Raw genomic sequence first — 20,825 nt, 5'->3', positions numbered from 1 at the left:
AGAATATGACACCTGAAAAACGACCCTTATATCGCTTGATACTGCTTGAGATATATATATATATATATATATATATACACACATATAGACACACACACACATATATATGTAAATATATATTTTTATGATATATATTATAAATATAACATGTTAAATATAAATATAAAATGTAAATATAAAATATATAAAATATACTCATAATATATAAAATATGTAAAAAATTTATAAAAGTTTTATTTTATAAAAATATATAACAAAATATATAAATATAAAAATATATTAAATATAAATATATTTTTATAATATATGTTTTATATATATATATATATATATATATATATATATATATATATATATATTAAGGATACCGAGAATCCTTATTATACAATATATGCATCAGTGTATTTTCATTGTCAATTGCCCTTCAAGGCTTCTACTCTATGCCTGTTGGTAGAAGAAGGACTATATCAAAATAAGAGTCCTCAATCATTTGAGCAATGTAGATAGAAAACCTAGAGCATTCTACTTCATTTTCTTAGGTTTTTGACTAAAATAATGCCTCATTAATTATTTTGCAATTTATCTAAAGAGCACCCAATATGTCTTGTTTTCATAGAATGGGTATTCTGAAGAACAGAGGAAGATAATGAGAATCATAAAAATAATAGTAATACAACTAAATAAGAACCATATTTAATGTATCAGATGATGATAAGAAGACAAATACAAGAGAGATTACCTGCAAGGGGAGGTTGCAATTTTAAAAGGGTGTTCATAGAAAGTCTTACTAAGAAGTTCACTAAGTGACATTTGAAAAAGGACTTGAAAGAACTGAGGTAGTAGGCCATATGGCAGTGTTGGAGAAGAACTTTCTAGACAGTAGGAACAGTAAGTGTAAAGGCCCTTGAGATGCGGTGCACCTGATACATTCAAGGAACACCAGACTGAAGGGCAGTGTGGCCAGAGAGAAATGAGCAGTAGGGAGAATAAGACACTATGAGTCAAAAAGTAAGGTAAAGGGCCCGCTCATGCAGGGCTTTTAGGCTCTTATTAAAGGCTGTGGTGTTTGCTCTGAATTAAGTAGATAGCCATTGGGTCATTTTCAGTGGAGCCATGAAATGATCAAAATTTGGTTTTAAAATGATTGTTTTAGTTATTGTATTGAGAATATAGTATGTGGAGGTGGGGAGAAAGACAGAGCTGGTAATCATTGAGGTGTTAGGGACATAAACCTTCATATTATGTGATGCAGCATTAACTCTCAGTGTGCCTTTATATTCAAGGTCAAATAATGTACATGTGGCTGCCTCATACACATAATAGCAATGGGATTTTCACATGCCCTCTCTTATTATTCAGAATCCTGAAGGCTATGTAACTTCTCAGGTGGAATGAATACTTTTTCAACTTTCTGGTCTCCTCGCTGTTTAAAGTGTCTGCAATTAGTGTTTTGAGCTCAATAAATACTCAGAGAAAGGGTGCCTGGGTGGCTTAGTTGGTTGAGTGTCCAACTTCAGCTCAGGTTGTGATCTCACAGTTTGTGGGTTCGAGCCCAACATCAGGCTCTGTGCTGACAGCTCAGAGCCTGGAGCCTGCTTCAGATTCTGTGTCTCCCTCTCTCTCTGCCCCTCCCCAGTCATGCTTTGTCTCTCTCTGGCTCTCAAAAATAAATAGATGTTAAAAAAAATTGAATAAAATAAAACATTGAAAAACAACTTTAAATAAAAAATACACAGAGGATACCTTATTGGTAATGAATAAAGGCCTTAGCCCTTTAGAAGCCTATAGTCTTAAAGTGAATACAAGAATGTAAACTGATAATTATATTGTTGAATATATTGTATTTATAATAAATATAATAAAAGTTATGTTGGAATATGAGAAAAGATGGGGTACCTGGGTGGCTGTCGGTTAAGTGTCTGACTTTGGCTCAGGTCATGATCTCACAGTTTGTGACTTCAAGACCCACATCGGGCTCTGTGCTGATAGCCCAGAGCCTGGAGCCTGTTTCAGAGTCTGTGTCTCCCTCTTGCTCTCTGCCCCTCCCCTGCTTGCTTGCTCACTCGCTCTCTCTCAAAATCATAAAATAAACATTAAAAAAAAAGAAACTACGAGAAAAGAAAAACTGTCAACCAACAGGTTGGCTATGGAGGTTGCATGATAGACAATCAGGAAAATATTCAAGGCAGAGGTGACATGTGAGCTAGGTCTTAATGGATGAGTAGAAGTTAACTACCAGAGAGAATAAGATGAGCATATGTGATGGGGATGAGAAACAATGTGGTATGTGTAGATCTGTGGCTGGAAATGAGGATACACAAATGAGTACACAGATCAAGGAACCATTTCACTTTATTTATAAGCCAATGAGAACACCTTAGACAACCTTTTAGACACATTACTCTTGAATCTTGTTTGTAAGCTTTGAGGATAAGTGGGTGTCACGAAGACTGTTTAAGAAGGTATTTCAGTAGTCACATGGAAGACTTTTGACCAGAACTGAACAATGGTAGTAGGAATGGGAAAAAAAAAAAAAAAAGGTTTTCATTTTTATAAGAGAACACGCTGTGCATTTAATTTGTGAGATACAAGAGAAGCAGTCATAATGATTGACATGTTCTTTGGATGTTTTGGTAGTAGATGGTGCAATAACAATGATTTAAAGAACACAGGGAGGAATAGAAAGTTTAGAAGATGTTGAATTCATTTTTGGCCATGTTGAACCGAGGTCTTCGGTAAAGCATTTAGGTAGAGCTTTCCTGTGGTGTATGTATGTTCAGGAATAGAGAATTCAAAGAAAAGATTTGGAATGGTAAGAGATATGTGAGAGACATCAGCAAAGAGGTAGTAATTAAATTCATGGAGGTAATAAAAGTAAGAATAATATAGCAGCAGTCATTCTTCAGTATCACTTACGGTGTTCCTGGGACTGTTCTGTGAATTTTACATATTTTAATACTTTTAATCCTCGCAAGAGTCTTATGAAATACCTGGTATTGTTGTCCCCAATTAATAGATGAAGAAACTGAAGCACAAAGAGATTGAGTTACTTTCACAGTATTACATAGCCTGTGAAATGAGTTTGAGTTTCAGACCAGATACTCTATTTTCAGTTCTAGACCCTTAGTCACAATGTCATGGTACCTCCAACTGTGTAGGTTACCTTGGAGAATGACTAAATAAGAAGTGATTTTGAGCAAAGCCTAGAAGCAAGGCAAAAACCCACATCCCAGGAAAAATTAGAAGACAAACTCTATAAGACAAAGTGAAAACTTTGAAGTTTTCAGAACATAAGTACCTAGTGTCCAGTGAGAATGTGCTCAGTGGAATGGTTAAGCTAGGAGCCATCTAACAATAGGTTAGCTGATGAATGAGGCTGTGGGGAATTAGAAGCAGCTAGTGCCATGTATTTTACCTAAAGGTTTGAGTGAGAAAGAGGTCAACAGAGAGAGACAAGAGTAGAGAGAACTTCCAGGTTTTTTTGACTTAAGAAAAAATGTGACTTAGTCATGTTTATAGGTTGAAGGGAAGAAGCCATAAAGAAGAAAATGTGAAGCTAATTGATGAAGCAAGATAAAGAGTTTGTGGGAGACAATATAGACAAAAGTTAAGGAGTGAGTTTCAAGAAGGAAGAGAAAAACCACTCATTTTCTGAAGGGGGAAAAAAGAAAATAAAGATTTTATGTATGTGGATAAGGAAGATAATTTCGTCCACAAAATCCAAGTTTAGCTGTTCCAAATTCATTACATAATTATTTAAGTTTGGAATATCAGTTCAAATCTTCTTTATATGTATAAGGATATATAAATTATATTTTTGTAATTTCAGAGGACAAAACTGTTATAAACATAACTAAAGCACTGGAAATAATACACGCTAGTTTATGAATTCTCAGTTCCATATACTTGAATTTATAAGCTCCCAAAATGCAAAAATTCATCATGAGTAACATTCCAAAGGAAAGGAATTCATACTTGTTACGACACTGGTTGGACAATTGAAGTATTTCTCTGTACATTTCTCTTTCTCTAGAATGCACAAACACTACATTTTAAAACTAAGTAAATGAGGGAAAATTTACTTATGTATTTATTGCTTAGTTTTAAATGTTTATTCGGTATGTGTACTTCTCAGTAATCATGATAAAGAAAACCTTAGTTTGTTCAAGCTATTCGTAACATAAGTAAATAACTTTTTACCTTAATACATTACTCACTTTGAATGTTGTAAGTTTGGAGTGTATGATCTTAACCTGAAGATAGAGTATGTCTTTGAACCTGACGACGATTTAAAGCAGAAGTTTGGCAAACTACAGTCTGGAGACCAGATCTGGTCTCCCACCTCTTCTGTAAATAAAATTTTATTTGAAAACTGCCACACCCATGTGTTTACCTAGAATCTTTGGATGTTTCCATCCTATAACCACAAAGTTGAGTACTTATAACAGAGACCATATGACCTGCAAAGCCCAAAAACCTTTACTATATAGCTGTTTACAGGAAGTTTTTTGGCCTCTGATTTGAGGTAGAGTGAAGCTTTATTAAATAAGTATTATTCTGAAAAATATCTCTGTATTTTGGAGAAAAAAAATATTTTCACGAATAACTAAGCCACCATTTTGTGCTGAGCACTATATTGTCATTGGAATGAGTTTTCATTAAAACCAAACAATATGAATAGTTTCTTGGAGTGTGTTGTTTCAGACTTTGTTCATTAGACCTTTACTGATAAAACCAATGTGTCCCAAAGACACTGTAAACAAGGTAGAGTTCCACGAAGAAATTGAATAAATGTATGTAAATTCCAAGTGAAGAAACTGGGGGGGGGGGGGGGGGGAGGGCAATCCCAAAACATATAAAATATTCTCCAAAGTGATAAAAGGCACGCGAGAAAGTTGCTGGCCCATAAGATCAGCATCACAATCTATTCTTTGGTAAGCATGGAAGTTTCATTTTCCCCTTAATCCTCATTGATCTTTCCATTGTAGATTCTTTATTTAAGGGAAAATATTTTTTGTGTGTGCTTATGTGTCTTAAAAATAAAGTCTCTCACTTTAAAATAGCTGATTATATGTATTGTGCAGATTGCTTAAATAATGCACAGATGCGCATGTTCATGTTTATTATAAAAAATCCAAGAGAGAATGTAAGTTGACATCAAAACCCCAAGACTTCAGTTTCACCCCACTCTCTCAATTCTGTTTGTTAACTGGATGGCACAAGTTGTCACTTTGAACTCTGCTTTCAGACCACCTACTGAGTAGGATAAATTCATCAGAGTCATTTAATTACTGCTGAGAAATCTAAGAGGCATGGTTACCTTATCCGCCAGCAGTCCCTTCCAGAGTTCACTGCATCCACACAGAATTTGTACAGCTTTAAGTAAAACATAATTTTATTGATGATTCAGCGCATTGTGGAGACAGCTTCTCTTGTAAAAACAGAACAAAGAAAAATGGAGTATACAAGTTACATCTCTTGATGTTGCACATTTATTATGTCATCAAAACTGAGAGAGATATGATGTGAAATTTCATCCTTATTCTATCTTGTTTGCTAGATGACCCATATTTTCTTGACCTTCCCAATGGTAACCCATGACAGGAAGCCTAGGGGATCAATGACAGCCATAAGTTTGCGATTTTGTCTTTATATACATGTACTGAAAGCATGAGGTTTGTTATACATGAATATTATTTGTTTTTCTTGTTTTCATAACATAAAGTGCATGAACTCTGCCTCATTTGAAACATCTGCTTAGCCTTTTTGGTGTTTCCATTTCAGTTTTTAAAAAAAACTCAGTTCATCTTTTCTAAACTAACAATTCTTTACAAGTAGATATTCATAATTTACATTTTCAGCCTTGACAAGCATATTTTTATGTCATTTGCTCCATATTTTAGTTCTGAAATAATTAGTAGAGCCCATTAGTTTCATTTTTTCCTTCACAGTGGTAAAGACACAGTTCCTGTAAAAGGAAAACATAGAGCAAGTTTGTGGTCTTAAGGATGGAAGTTGATCTAGTGGTTTAGATAGAACCCTCTCTGGTTAATTTTCCAAGGGAATACTTAACATCTTTGAAAATTAAAATTCCCATATCTTTGGAATCAAATGCAGATCTATGTTTTATCCCACTAAGATTACTCTGACTCGAGGCTTCTGATTACACTAACATGGTAATGCAGCAAGGCCGGTGTCAAGCACATGGTAGACCTTCAAAAAGAGCAAACATAGGAATTCTCTTTTTAATTTCTTTTGTTCTAGTGAAAGTTATAGTTCACATAGTCTTCTAGATAATAAAAAGGGTACATCTGCATGAAGATACAAGAGCATAGAACTGTGTATCCATACCACATCGTGTTAGTCCCAAAGAATAGCTTATACTGAACTGTACTTGCATTTACTGTGTTTACTGTCGTGCTCCTGTTTGGACACCTATATCTCATTTTATGAAAACACAGAAGAGATTTTTTTCTCAGACCTCATTGCCAGAGAAAGGTGTACTTGACGTAAGGAGTACCTTTATTTTTTAATAATAATTTTTCTTATTTGAGTATAGTTGACACACAATGTCGCATTATCTTCAGATGTACAGCATAGTGATTCAACTTCTGTATATGCTGTGCTATGCTTGCTGCCATCTGTCCCTATACAAGGCTATTACAATATCATTGACTATATTCCCTATGATAACGAATAACTTCAAAAATATACTTTATAGACATTCAGGTCTTAGAATTTATCATACTCTCCCCTTTGCTTTGGTCACTAGGTAATTTAGTGTTGACTTTCTACTCCAAATATGGTAGTTGTTTAGTGCCTTATGATAAGCATTTATGTGTCCAAACATTATCTTTCTTTGATCCTCTCCTATTTTCCCTTCATCTTGATTGTCCTGATTATTCTTATCTTTGGAAATTTTTAATAAAACATTACCCTTACACTGCTGTTTATTTTTTTAGCATTATTTCTGAAATCATATGATTTCTATAGCTTGAACAGTATACCGTAGCTTGAACAGATCTTATAGACCTGGTTTATTGGTTGCCAAACCAAGATAATCACTATAGTCATATTATTTAGTTCATAGCACATTGTCGTAATGGGTTCACACAGATCTCCTTTCTTGTTTGACTTAATTTTTCCTGGACCACCCTTCTCCACTTTCATCTTTGCTTTGCCATATGCATGCATTGTAATGATTGGATTAAGTCCAATACTACATCATTTGTACTATATTGAACAAGAATATAGCATTTTGAGTATTCATGAACTATAAAAATAAAGCTATTGAGTTAGAGATCTTACTCTGTTTCTCTTTATAACTCAACACTGTGTTTTTATAGTTTATCACTGTTGCCGTGTGTGTCTTTATTTCATTGTTTCTGACTGCAACTCAATATCCCATATCCCATAGCATTCATTCATTGCTCTTAGTTGATCAACACCCCTAAGAGTGGACCAATTAATTCCCACTATGACATCTTTAAGGATCATCTCTTCACATAACCTCCTACAGATGTGAGTGCAAATCTCTGCATTCTTGCCTTCTGACAGCCTTCATTTCTACAGTTTTGTCAGCTTGCTTTCCAGAATTTTGGCATCATCTGTACCATCAAATCAGTTTATGTGGATTCTCATTTTCCCACACTCTCACCAATTTTGGTATTTTCTAGTTTGTGCCTCTCTTATTGGGATAAGGTGCTGTGTTATTTAAATTCATATTTCTAAAATTAGTAGTAAGATTGAACATTAACTTGCATACTTATTAAACATTTGGGTTGTTTTTTCTCTGATTTGCCTGTTTATATATTTTTTCCCTATTTTTCTCGTTAGAGTCCTTTGAATCTTCTGTACATTAATTAGTTCTTGAATATAAATGTTCAAGCTTTTCTCTGATATAGTTGATGTTTTTCAGTGTAACATTGTTTTTACAGTATGGTTTTGAGTTCATATTTATGACCTCTCAGCATCTTTTTGTATTAGAAATACGTTTTAATTGAGGCATCTGGGTGGTTAAGAGTCTGGCTCTTGATTTTGGCTCAGGTCATGATCTCATGGTTCATGACCGCACGGAGCCTGATGGGGATTCTCTCGCCTCCTCTCTCTGCCCCTTCCCCACTCACACATATGCATGCGTTCTCTCTCTCTCTCTCTCTCTCTCTCTCTCTCACTCAAGCTCTTTCTTTAAATAAATAAATGAATAAACTTAAAAGAAATAGGTTTTCCACATTTGGGTCTTTAATCTGAAGTATATACCTACAACTTTATTTCTTTATATGGTGTGATAGGTTTCCCTAAATGTGCCATCAAGTAATTCACTCTGTTTCTGTTGGGTAATACTCTCTATCATAAAGCAGATTTAGAAAGTGTTTTTATAAAAGAAGTTTTGCTTAATTTTTATGCTGTATTATGACATTTTTTGTAAGTCAACCAATATTTTTTTTGTGTTGAAGGTAGGCCGGATAAGCAAACAATTATATAAATTGTTGGCCTTTATTTCTTGACTAAAACTAATTTCATTGTTAAATATATTCCGAAAGAAACCAATTCAAGGCCTGTGTATGTTCTTTTCCTATGAAAAGTGTAGAACCATATGGTTGATACACATGGAAATCACTCCTTCTTCCTGACCAGCTACCAGATGTGCAGAGTTCTTTGTTCAATTACCTTTTTTTTTGTTAGACATTACGAAACATACTGAATCAATCTTTATAACTCAGAATATTAAAACCACTTTGAGTAAGAAATGCTTTATTTTTGTAGATTGCCTATAGGAGTATTTGATAAAGGGATGTATTATGTATCATCTTCTTGAACAAGGAAATCAGGTCTTCAGACATAGAGAAAGCACAGCTGATGAAAACGATTGTGTAATCAAGATTTGCTGTCGAAGGTGCCCATGTGGACTCAAGTGGAAAGATTAAATCATGGAAGGACTTCAAATACAAATTTCTAATTCATTTTTTTATTTTTGGGTATCCATAGGCTATGGAAGATACATTTAACTTTCAAGGCGATTTAACGTCCATATAGCATACAGCCGTCCAGATTTCAGAATTGAAATGTCTTTTATTTCTCAATTTCTAACACCATAACCAAGAGGGGAGACCTACATTCTGAGACAGGAACTATCTCCAATGTGCAAATAAATGATGTAGGACAGCTCCCATTGTAATTGTCATGCCTCCACATCTTTGAACCAGTGTGGACTTTATATATACACAGTGCGGTGTTTCTCAAGTTGGGTTTCTGATTTTGAAAGAAATACATGCTTGGAAAACATAAGCACTCCTAATCCAGTGGTCAAGGATTTGTACTTATCTTCATTTCTGCTTTTTGTTTTATTTTAGAACACTTTCATAAACTGGTTGGTATATGCCAGAAACTAGGATAGATGACTTTCCTGTTTTCATATTTGCATTCGCACAGGATTATAGAGTAGGGAGAAGATAAAGGATTGTATTCAGTGAGGGTGTTGGTATGCAGATTCCTTTCAGGTGAAAACAGTGTCCTACAAGTGGTTTTCCTATTTATATCTGCAAAGCATAGCCCTTTCAATAGTTACTAACTGCTCCTCAAATCATCTTTGCTTCCTTCCTGTCTAAATCCTTATTGGATTTACTTCTGGAGTAAATCCACAAGTGAATAACTTCTGGATATATCGTTACTGGGGTATCCCATTGTCTTGCATTCTTGCACACTCTGGACTAATCAGTATGTTGTCATTGCTCTGTATTCTGAGCACACTACTCATTATGGACTATTTAGAATAATTAAGAGATAGACCTTTGTTCTTATGAAACTTGTCATATGGTTAAAGGGAAAAAACTTGCATCACAAAATTATTTGAAGAGGAGCAAATACCAGCTTATGTGCTACAAATGTGAATGCTTAGTGAATTACAAAAAGAAATGAGACCTATCTGGCTGAAAAGAAAATATTCATTAAGAAATGAAAATGTAAACTTGGAAAGAAATTTTAAAAAGTGGATTGGTAGACAGTATAAGGGAGTTCGCTATCAGACAGCAAGGGTAAGACTAGAATAAGACATGGAAGCGATAAAGGGGCACTACAAGGAAATGAGTACAGGAGTTACAAAGAGGAAGATTTGACTCTGGTGTATCTACAGGTTGTTCCCACCTTGTGCCATTGAATGAAAACGTCCTGTGCTGCTGGCAGAATTTATATTAAAATGTTTATTAAATATGCACAAGAATAAAACGAGTGCATATTTTTGCTTGTAACTTTTATTCAAATGTAGAAACAAATTCACAAATAAGATATAAATACTTGCATTTTTTAATCTTTATCTAATGTGTTATTTTTTTTTTTTTCACTGAAATAAGGCATCTCCATGAACATAACATGGGGCATAGACAACTATATGTGTGTGTGTGTGTGTCCATGAGTGTATAAAACATCTGCCTGGAGCACTTTTTGCTGTGTGATGACTCAATCCCCCTAACACTTGATACAAGTGACTTCAAAACTTTTTATGTACGTTACTACATCGGGATGTTGTTTGGTTTTCATCTGGCTGGAACGTATCATTAACATACTACATTCATCTTTGTTCTCAGCAGCTGGAAACTGTTAAAGATTTGAAAATAGTTCAGAATCTATGACAAACACCAATACTAACAATGAAGTTGATCTTCCCCACGATCCCAAATACAGTTTATTAATTTACATTATCATGAAAACTAAACACAATAGTTGAAGTCTTTGTATAAAACTGATTGATCACCAGAAACGTACCTATTCCACCAAACCTATGAGAAACACGGCAGTAAGCTGTTTTGGAATACGGATTTAGAAAGGCAGGATTTGGGAGCACCTGGTGGCTCAGTCAGTTGAGTGTCAAACGCATGATTTCGGCTCATGTCATGATCCCAGGGTCATGGGATCGAGCCCCGTGTCAGGTTCCACGCTAAGCATGGAGCCTGTTTAAGATTCTCTCTCCCTGTGCACCTCTGCCCTGCTTTCTCTTTCTCTTGCTTGCTCTCTCTCTCTCTAAAAAAAGAAAAGGCAAGATCTGGTTAACTGAACAATTTTCACTTGCTTGGGCAAGCAATAGAATCTGAATAAGGAGCATGATAAAAGGAAATGAAATTTGAAACAGAGTAAAATAATACACATTTGTTGAAATAAAGGGGAAAGGTATTAGTCAAAAGAAACTTACTTGAAGGACTTGTTCTTTTTTGCAGGTAATTTTGCATGCCCACTTGTAGAAAGGTTGACAGATGACATGGTGGTAATAAGGGGAGGAGTACACTCTTACAGTGCTGTGAGGGAGGTCTGTTTGAAGAGATGACATTTTCATTCAGTCTTTTCCAATAAGGAACCAGCAGTGGGGAAGTCCCTACAGGCAGGTACAACAGCCTAGGTCCCGAAACAGAATCAAGCTGGGCATAGCAGCAGACACAGAAAGCAGGAAGATTTGGGAGGAATCTACCGTGAGATAAAGTCAAAGAATCAGTCACAAAATAGAAGAGCCTAACATGGGAAAGTCTAACGTGGGAAAATGGTGAAATGGAATGAATGTTTCCCACCATCACCACAGAAGAGATGTTGATAGGAATTTGTGATGTGTTGGCTATGAAGGCATAATAATGAGTAAGAAGTATGACAACACATGAGGACAGAGGAACTAGAAGAAGAATAATGTAATTGTCAGGAATAGGGAAGTTAGTAAATGGGGAGGTGCAGTTTGTGTGGAGAGACACTGGATTGTAAATAATGAAGGATGGTGTAAGTTTCGGTCAGTGTTTTGTAATTAACAGGAAATACAAAACAGTGGATAATCTGTGTGTGAGATCTGTCTTAGGGAAGCTGGTTGAAATGAGGAAACAGAAGACTTACCAAATGAATGCAAATAAAACATGAGATCAGGGAAGGGTAGAGGATTGTGCCTCAGAGAGAATGAGAAATCCACACCAAGAGACCAAGAAAGAACCAAGAGGAGAGCCAAGATAGTAAAATGGCAGGTACCACACAGAAAAAAGTTTAAGAAGGCGGGTCCCTCTATGTCAAATGCAGCCATAAGTTTAAAAACAATGGAGGTTGTGTTTCAGAGTCAGAAGCATCCAAGGCATGGTGGTGAATTTATGGATTAAGTAGGGGTAAATGTGAGCAGTGACTCCAAGTCATTTGAGAGGTATTGGCTGTGGCAGTTGCCAAGGATACTTTCTCAGCAAAACCTGTCACCAAGTAAGCAACTGTTTTATGTAGTGACGTATGTAGTGTGTTTTATGGCATGACAGCTCTTCCTGATCCCTCACGGGAGAACTTCCTGAGTTAGTGGAGCTAACGTTTTGCCTACTTGGACATAGTCCTATCAAGTTAAATGAAGCCTATATCAAGGATATATGGAGCCCCTTCACCCAACTGTGTCACTCTAAAGCTGCTGAGTAATTTATTTACCTACGTGGCTGAAGAAAAAAAAACCCTCTGAGTGTCTCATAATTTGTCTTTAACATTCCTATTTGAGATGCATCTCTTACTACACTGCTAATGCCATTTTGTCACATTATTCACAGATTATATAAATGAGTCCACATGAGTAGTTACATTGCAACTTTGGACGTGCCGGAACTGATTAAGGTTCAGGAAAGGTGAGCCCAGCAGGTCTTGCCAATACCTGTCACTGGGGCAAAAGTGTGCTTGTCTTAATGGTCTTTGCTGCCAAAGTGGTTCTGGTTGTCCGTATGCCCCTTTTATCCTGGCAAAGGAGAATATCGCTTTTGTTTTGTATTCTCAAGGGAGAAGTCAGCCAGTAAGGTGTGAGTCACCTTTATACCATCATGGCATGATCTGGGGTCATCTGAAAACAAAAACCAGTTTGTTTTTAAGCTAGAAGAATGTATACAGGAAAGGTAGAGGTCGGTGTTGATAGCCCTGTACAAAGTGTTCTCACTTATACATTATTTTATGGAAACGTCACAACATTCAAGTGACATTTGGATTATCTGCATTTTTACAAAGAAAACTAAGAGAATATACATAAATGCCCCAGATCACACAGTTAGTGCCAAAATTTCAATTTAGATTTGTCTAATGTGAAATCATATACTCACTAGTACAACTATCGGTAATAAGATATGAGCTGTTTATCAAAAGCTTTATTGGGCTCTTCTTACCTTGAATTGTAATAATTTATAGAAATAATGTGCATAACTTATTATTTCACAAACATAAGGTATTTGAGTCCTGAAGTTATATGCAAACTTAAAATTATTAGAGTGTGAAATTCTTCCGAGAAGAATATGGATGTTTCTAGCTTGATTTTAAGTCTCTGTTAAGTAGAAAGCCTTGTAGAAATATAAGCATGTTCACTTAATGGATGATTTTTTTTTTTTTTTTTTTTTTTTTTGGTAAAGAAAGAGAGTGAAGGTTTCTCACCTCTCTTAAGAGAGATCCTTATGGAAATGTTGGTCTTTATGATCTGGGGAAGACCCAGGTCTTTATGATCAGGGAAGAACCCTTGATCTACTGATGGGAGAAATGGCATTTGTGCTGTCTACTAAGAAAAAAAATAAATTTGATAGATCTTCATTTTAGTCTAACTTTGAGTGCTGTACTGAAGTAGATATTTTTTTCTAATGATTAATTGAAATCATTAGGGAGAAAGCTCTTTCATTCGCCTCTTAATAATATTGATGTGAAATGACGTCAAAAATCATTATATGAAGTGATCTCAAGTAAGTTCAACACACACACCTGATTTAATTAGTCATTCCGCCTCTCTCAGTCACTCTCATTCTCTTGCTCTCTCTCATATGTATGTATGACTCTCAGGATTTCATCATGTAATAACAAAAATTAAAAATCTGATGATAGTAAAAGGGTTATAGGCTGGTGTTCTCTCCTAGATAATACTCCAGTGCCATTGATTTTCTTGTTCTTGCAGGTGAAGACAGATGACAGAGTAGTCAAGATGGACCTCGGCTTACTCTTCCTTAGGGTACGAAAAATGGATGCTGGGACCTATTTTTGCCAGACAGTAGAGCATGGTTTTGTCCATACCGTCCGCAAAATTACCCTGGAGGTAGTAGAAGAGGAGAGAGTAGAGGAGATGTTTCACAAAGACTTGGAAGAGGATGGGCCTCCAAAGATGCCTTGTCCTGCCCAGAGTATCATCCCACAGGGGGCAAAACCATGGTACAAGGAATTCTTACAGCTGATTGGTTATAGCAACTTCCAGAGAGTGGAAGAATACTGTGAAAAGGTCTGGTGCACAGATAAGAAGAGGAAAAAGCTTAAAATGTCACCTTCCAAGTGGAAGTACGCCAACCCACAGGAGAAGAAGCTTCGTCCCAAAGCTGAGCACTATCGCCTGCCCAGGCACACGCTGGATTCCTGACGCCGTGACACCGTCTCCTGGCTTCTGAAGAGTTTATGTTTGGAACCGAAAACGAACAAAATGAGAAACCATCCAGCTTCGTATCGCTTAACAGATTTCTGTAATACAGAAATGACTGTGAAGGTATTATGATAAATTATTATACGTACTCATTTGACTGGTTAAAAATCACATAAAGTTAACTAACTTTTCTAAACAATATTTATCAAAAAGTGACCTTGTCTGTAGTTTTGAGTACCTGGCTGCTTTTCCATGGCAATTATTATTTTCTCTTGGAAGACTTACGGTTATTGGAATATTGAAAAATTAGAGATGTTAATAATCATGTGAAAATTAAATATATATTTTAATCTTTCTGAATTCTACCTTTCCACTATGATGTAAAAGGTAAAGAATACCAAATACTTTATCATTCTCACATGAACTGTCTGTACTTTTTAAGAATTGTATTAGTGGGAAAACAAAACAAAACAAAACTTGTATTAGTATCTAAACCATGAGTTTTATGAAGCCAGGTGTGTTGAAATTATTGTAAACCATGAAAGAAAAATTATGGTCACCTTGAGGCTCGTGCCCTTCATAAAACATTCAATAAGCCACATTCTCTACAGTTACATTTCATGATGAAAACACATCCTTTGAATTTCACTCCAGTGCAGAAAGAATGACATTAAGATAACTTCTCAGAAAGATAGCAAAATATGCCAAAAACAGATGAAGTTACAGTTAGAAATCTAACTGAAAAAGTTTTTGCTACCCTCTTGTGGTAGAAAAAGTGTATTCTCTTTTTTCTCTTTTTAAAGATTGTCTAGTAAAGATTTGAAAGCAGTTTCTGTTAATACATCCTGTCCATTTTCAGAAGAAAAAAAAAAACTTAAAAATGTCTCACTGCTTATGTCATGCTTTAAGATGGAAATAATGTGTTTATGAATAATTTATTACCTCACAGGCCAAAAATGAAGATATTATAGCCCTGAAGCTCTATTAAAACTTAAATTTTATGCCTTCTAAATAATCTTCCCTCAAATATAAAGGACATTCCAGAAACATGTTTATTGTCTTTAAAATATTAAAGCAATTTGTGCTCAGATATCTAATTTTCCTCGCTATTTGATGTTAACAAATAACAAAATTGTTTCACGGGGTCACTTAACTACCGAGATAGCCAGAGCACGTTTACTTTTATAAATAGTACCCAAAGTTTTTGAGAATGCTTATTTCTTGAAGTCCATCCTTCCCCTTTTAATGTAGTGATTACCTTTCTAATATAGGAAGTTTTGTTGAGATTTTTCATTTAAATAAAAATTAAAAACAAGTGAATTACACGTGAAAACAATTACGAATGTTTATTTAAATATTTAGATATTCATTTCAACTTTCAAAGCTAGCTTACAGAGTATATAATTAAGAAAGTTAAGGTGTGGAGAACTTGGAATAGCTTATACTTTCATTTGAAAATTAACAAATACAAAAGTGTTTTAAGAAAGTCTAAGAAGTTCGTTTGTTAAGCCATGAAGCTCCAAAAGTTCTGAAGGATAGAAATATTTTGAAAAAGAACGTTCTCTGAAAAACCCAGTTGCTGTTTCCTCAAGAATCCACCGGAGGTCATTGCCGCCCACCAGTATTAACTGGAAACAGCGTGTATTTCAATAAAATCCCACCCAGTGTGGAGAAGTAGAACCGTAACCACAGATCACAGGGGTCCTTAGCAAAGTTTATGTCTGAAATACTCGAAGTGAACAGATAAGTCAGTAAAGCACGATTTATTGAAAATATTCTTCCATTAATACAGGAAAAAGGAAAGCAGGATTTTCTCTTCAGGTTTTTTTTTTTTTTTTTTAAGTAAGGCATATAGCACCTACGTAGTTGACATTTTAATCCCAATAGCGCATATAAGCAGTTGTTAACAAGGATAACAGTAATGTCCTTTATGAGCTAAAATATTTCATAACTGAAGAGATAAGACTGAGGAAAATAACTTTGATAATAAGTCTTAAGAATTAAATATACTTTGAAGCTGTTCAAGGAATATGAGATGACCATTAAGGAGAGGGAGCATTTTAAAATGCTAATTTAAGAACATCTTGATAAGAAAATGTTGACGACTCAAGTCCACAATTGAGTAAGAGCACTAAATTTCCATACATACATACTTTTTTCCCTTTTCTTACTGTCTCCCCATTTCTTCCCCCAAACGTGTGCAGATGCATTGCACCACAGGAACACATCACGATGTACTTTAAGATAAAGCTGTATTGCCCTCTCAAAAGACAAACCAACAACCTATGTGGCTGTCCTTGAGAATCTGAAACCTACCACAGAACGCCTTCCCAGTCTTTTATTCGGTCTGGCGTCAGAATTCAAATTCAGGGTCTCCTTTGAGAAATGTCCAGGTTTAGAAAATCACTAATGTGTTGATCAGCTTTATCCTCTTTTTCTTGAACTCAGGAAGGGCATGTACTTAGCTACCTACAAGACTTGGGGGAATTAAGAGTCGGCCCTGACTCACCGTATTTTCCCCAGAGACCTGGTGAAGAGAAATCATGCCCTCTAGGAACAAACATTAAGCTGAGAAAGAATCGTAACTGCCCATCCTAGGTTCAAAGAGGCACCTCCATGCAGGATCGGTCTCCTGCTTTTTCAGACCAATGCTAGGACATTCTCTGTAAGCAGAGAGGCCCGGTGTATAGGATGAGCCTTGAGGTCAAGCCGTGCACACCTCCTCGTTCAGTTGTATGTCAGCTATACAGAGATGAAGATTTGTTAGCAAGTAGGATTACAACTCCAAGATCTGTGAGGTCTCTCCCATGTCTAACATTCTACATTGCTAATTTTTTTCCTATGTGTTTATCACTGAATATTTCAATGCAAAGCTATTAACTTGGAGAAACAGGGATTAAACTAGAAATAAAAGCGAATAAGAAATCTACATAAAAGGGAGCAGAAAGTCTTTGCCTGTTTAGTAAGCGGCAATTCTGTATATATTTTGGAGTTTTTGTGTTTCCCCAAATTAGCTGAACAGTTAGGATGTTTTTATTGAGTGTTTAATATTTGCAAGTGTAGGGCTTTGTAAATCTTCGTAGCGATTATGAGCATTTGTACAATTTGTAAACTATGATACATAGTTCTGCCTGTTGGTGTTAAGCATGAAACAAACACAACAGCTGTTGACCTTAAAAGTGAGTTGTCTTTAGCCTGACAGGGACATTAAGAGAACTGCTTAGCCTCGTGTGGAAACTTGAGATCCCGGGAGAAAGTGCTTGCAGTTATGATGACAATAAGGAGTCCGTGTTCTCGCTCTTACAGCAGAGTATCATCACATCAAGTTGCTTTTTCGAAAGCAGTGCTCATTTTTCAGGCCAACACCTGTTGCATTTGAATCAGGTATAAATAGTAGATTTTCCACGAACACTGTTTTGATTGGAGTGTGTTATTTAAGCTGGTATGTTTATTTTTTCTCGGGAAGGTAGCGTTATATTTTGGCTCTCATTATAATTGAATGTGTTCTGTTTGTGTTTAAGTGGCTTATAGCTAGAGTGCTGTATTGGGGTGTTCTGGCCTATATGGCTTCCTTTTATTTGCCTGGGCCCGTAACAGCATGTGCTTTCTTATTTCTTTCACTGATTATAAGCCATGAGACTTATTATCATCTAGTGGTAAGGTGCAAAGACCATGGACAGTGTGTCCCTTTGACTATCCTATGGATTTGCCGCTCTGCACTGCATCATTTGCCTGTACTATTATGTACAATTTGTATTTAGCTCAACTTAGATGCTAAAGAAATAAATATTTACTGAACCCTTAAGTGCTGTCTGAGGAATGTTTCCTAAGTTTTTGCCCGTTAAACTCAAGTTTCCTAACGTGTCAAGCCTAAATGTAAACATTCAGTGCTAGACTAGTGTTTGTTTTCTTTAAGAAGTTAGAAAAGAATTCACTTCTCTTTCCTTGAAAATGTCAGTCAACTTTCTTAAGAAGGAAAAAGTCCATTGGTCTCATTACGTTGAAGTGTGTGGGTCTCTTTCTGCCACATCTTGTTTCTAGAACCAGCAGCCTGAAATTCCTTTCGAAGCTGCATCATCCAGATAAGAGATATGGGGAATGAATGCTTTTGAAATGGTAACAAGTAGCATATTGACAATTTTTGCAGGCTGCAACATTTACCTTAATGTATGTAAATTGCCATTTTCTCTGCTATTTTTATTAGACCTTGGAGAGGTCATTTAAATGAGATTTGGTGTTAAATGAAACTCTCTTTGGGAGTTCTCTTTTTAAGGAAAATTGTTGTTTTGGTCAGTAATTAGTTACAAAGCTTTAAAGCAAGAATCTGGCGGCAGCTTCCAGACAGTGTTTCTGGCAGCTTTATGATAGGACGCCATTAATGGTAACGGTTTATACTTGTTTCAAGCTCGCACTCATTTATAATACAGGGCCTACTTCTGTAGTATTTGAGGAACCCAAGGAAACTGCTGTTTCGATAAACAGTCATCGGTCCAGGGAAAGTAGAGAAACGGTTATGGTCATAGTACTTTCTTGCCTGTTATTCAAGGGAACCAGAACATCCACCCATTTTTTTTATTCAAAAACTATATGCCAGGCACTGGACCAGGTGTTTCCTAAAGCGTAGAAGTGTTAATAATGCCATTAAGTTAGATCAATAAAGAAAAATTGAGTTGTATTTGTTCTTAGAATGTGTCTACAGCTTTTATTGAAAAAAATTCCAAATCCTATTTTTCACTTGATGCAGCTTGAAACCTTATAAGAGCTTAGCTTTTCAAATGCATTCGGGGTGCCGGAGTGGCTCAGTTGCTTAAGCTTCCACCTCTTGATTTCGGCTCAGGTCATGATCTCAGGGTTTTATGAGTTGGAGCCCTGTGTCGGGGCTCTGTGCCCGGATCTCACAGAGCCTGCTTGGGATTCTCTGTCTCCCTCTATCTCTGCTCTTCCTCCGCCCACACTCTGTCTCTTTCAAAATAAATAAATATTTTTTTTTAATGTTTATTTTTGAGAGAGAGATGAGGGGAGAGACACACAGAGAGAGGGGGAGTCACAGAATCCAAAGCAGGCTCCAGGCTCTGAGCTGTCAGCTCAGAGCCCAGTGCAGGGCTCCAACTTTGGAACCATGACCTGAGCCAAAGTCAGACGCTCAACTGACTGAGCCACCCAGGCGTCCCTATGGTATATTCTTATAGCAGCCTTAGCAGACTAATACTTGAAGGAAAGGAAAGAAAGGTGCAGAGGTTAAGCATACACAGAAACATGCAAAATAAGCCGATAGATACATTTCCAAAACATCTGAAAATACCTCAAGTTAAATAAACAGTGATATGTGGGAAAGGTGGCCTCTCAGCAAAGATGACTGCTGGCTTATATCAGTTTGCAAATTGTAGGTGTTTCCAAACTGTAGCTGATTTCTTCTCTGTGGATCAGAATTAGGTTTCTGGGGAAGGAGAATACAATATTATGAACTCAATTATCAACCAAAAAAAAAAAATTAGTGACAAGTGAAATGATCTCTTGGAGATTATTCCATGAATTCGATCTAATTTGAAAGAATCGTTAAAGAGTTTCTTATTTTACACATTTGTTTGTTTTAAGCAGCACAAAACAACTCAAGTTTATCATGTTGTGAATTTTGTAAGTCCAAAGTCAAGGCACATGTCTTAGCTGGATTCTCTGCTTAAGATCTCAGCAGACCAATGTCAATGCACCAGCTGCCTGGGCCTTGGGAGAGAATCCAGGTAATTGGGAAAATTCTGGTTCTTGTGGTTCTAGGACTGAGATCCCTGCGCCCTGCCCTCCATATTGAATATCAACAATGGACAGTCGAGTCCTTCTCAGGCTTGGCATCTCTGACTTTCTCCACATTTCTGTGCCTCCAACTGGAGAAACTTCTCTGCTTTTCATGTTTGTGTGATGAGACTGGACCCACCCAGATAATCCAGACTAATCTCTCTCTTTAAAGATTTATTACCTTAAATACAACAGCAAAGTCCCTTTTGCCATGCAACACAACATATTTTCAGGTTCTGGGGATTAGGATGTGGCCATATTTGGAGCATCGCAATCCATACCCTGGCCTCCCAAAATTTACATTCTTCGCAAATGCAAATTATGTTTATCCCATCTTGAGGTCCCCAAAGTTCTCATTCTGTTATGGCATCAGCTGAAAAATCCCAAATCTCATCATCTGTCTTCTACATCAGGTGCAGATGAGGCTCTTGGTATAATCTATCAAATACCCACTAGGGCACAATTTTTTTCTCTGTGTGGCTCTCTGAAACTAAAGGAATTTGTTATCTGATTCCAACATACAATGATGGGACAGACATAGGTTAATAGTTTCTAGATATTCTGGTTCGAACAGGGAAAACGAGTAGGTAAAATGGAGTCACCATCCAAAGTAGTTTAATAATTCAGCAGGATTAGGTTTGAAATCTCCATATTAGGTTTCAAGGCCTAG

At 36.2% G+C, this 20,825-nt stretch overlaps 1 protein-coding gene across 3 annotated transcripts in view; it reads left to right on the top strand.

Annotated features, from left to right (window-relative positions):
* SEMA3E (semaphorin 3E) overlaps window positions 1-18,170 on the top strand; it is a 239,088-nt gene extending 220,918 nt beyond the window's left edge. For all 3 annotated transcript variants that reach the window (XM_045052316.1, XM_011280354.4, XM_045052317.1), the window contains one exon: window positions 13,913-18,170. In XM_045052316.1, the coding sequence (XP_044908251.1) occupies window positions 13,913-14,365 (453 nt within the window). In that variant the 3' untranslated portion in view covers window positions 14,366-18,170. The remainder of the gene's footprint in view (window positions 1-13,912) is intronic.
* The last annotated feature ends 2,655 nt before the right edge of the window (window positions 18,171-20,825 follow it).

Source organism: Felis catus, chromosome A2, assembly GCF_018350175.1.
Source record: "Felis catus isolate Fca126 chromosome A2, F.catus_Fca126_mat1.0, whole genome shotgun sequence".
Taxonomy (NCBI): domain Eukaryota; kingdom Metazoa; phylum Chordata; class Mammalia; order Carnivora; family Felidae; genus Felis; species Felis catus.
This window is presented reverse-complemented; position numbering and strand designations above follow the sequence as displayed.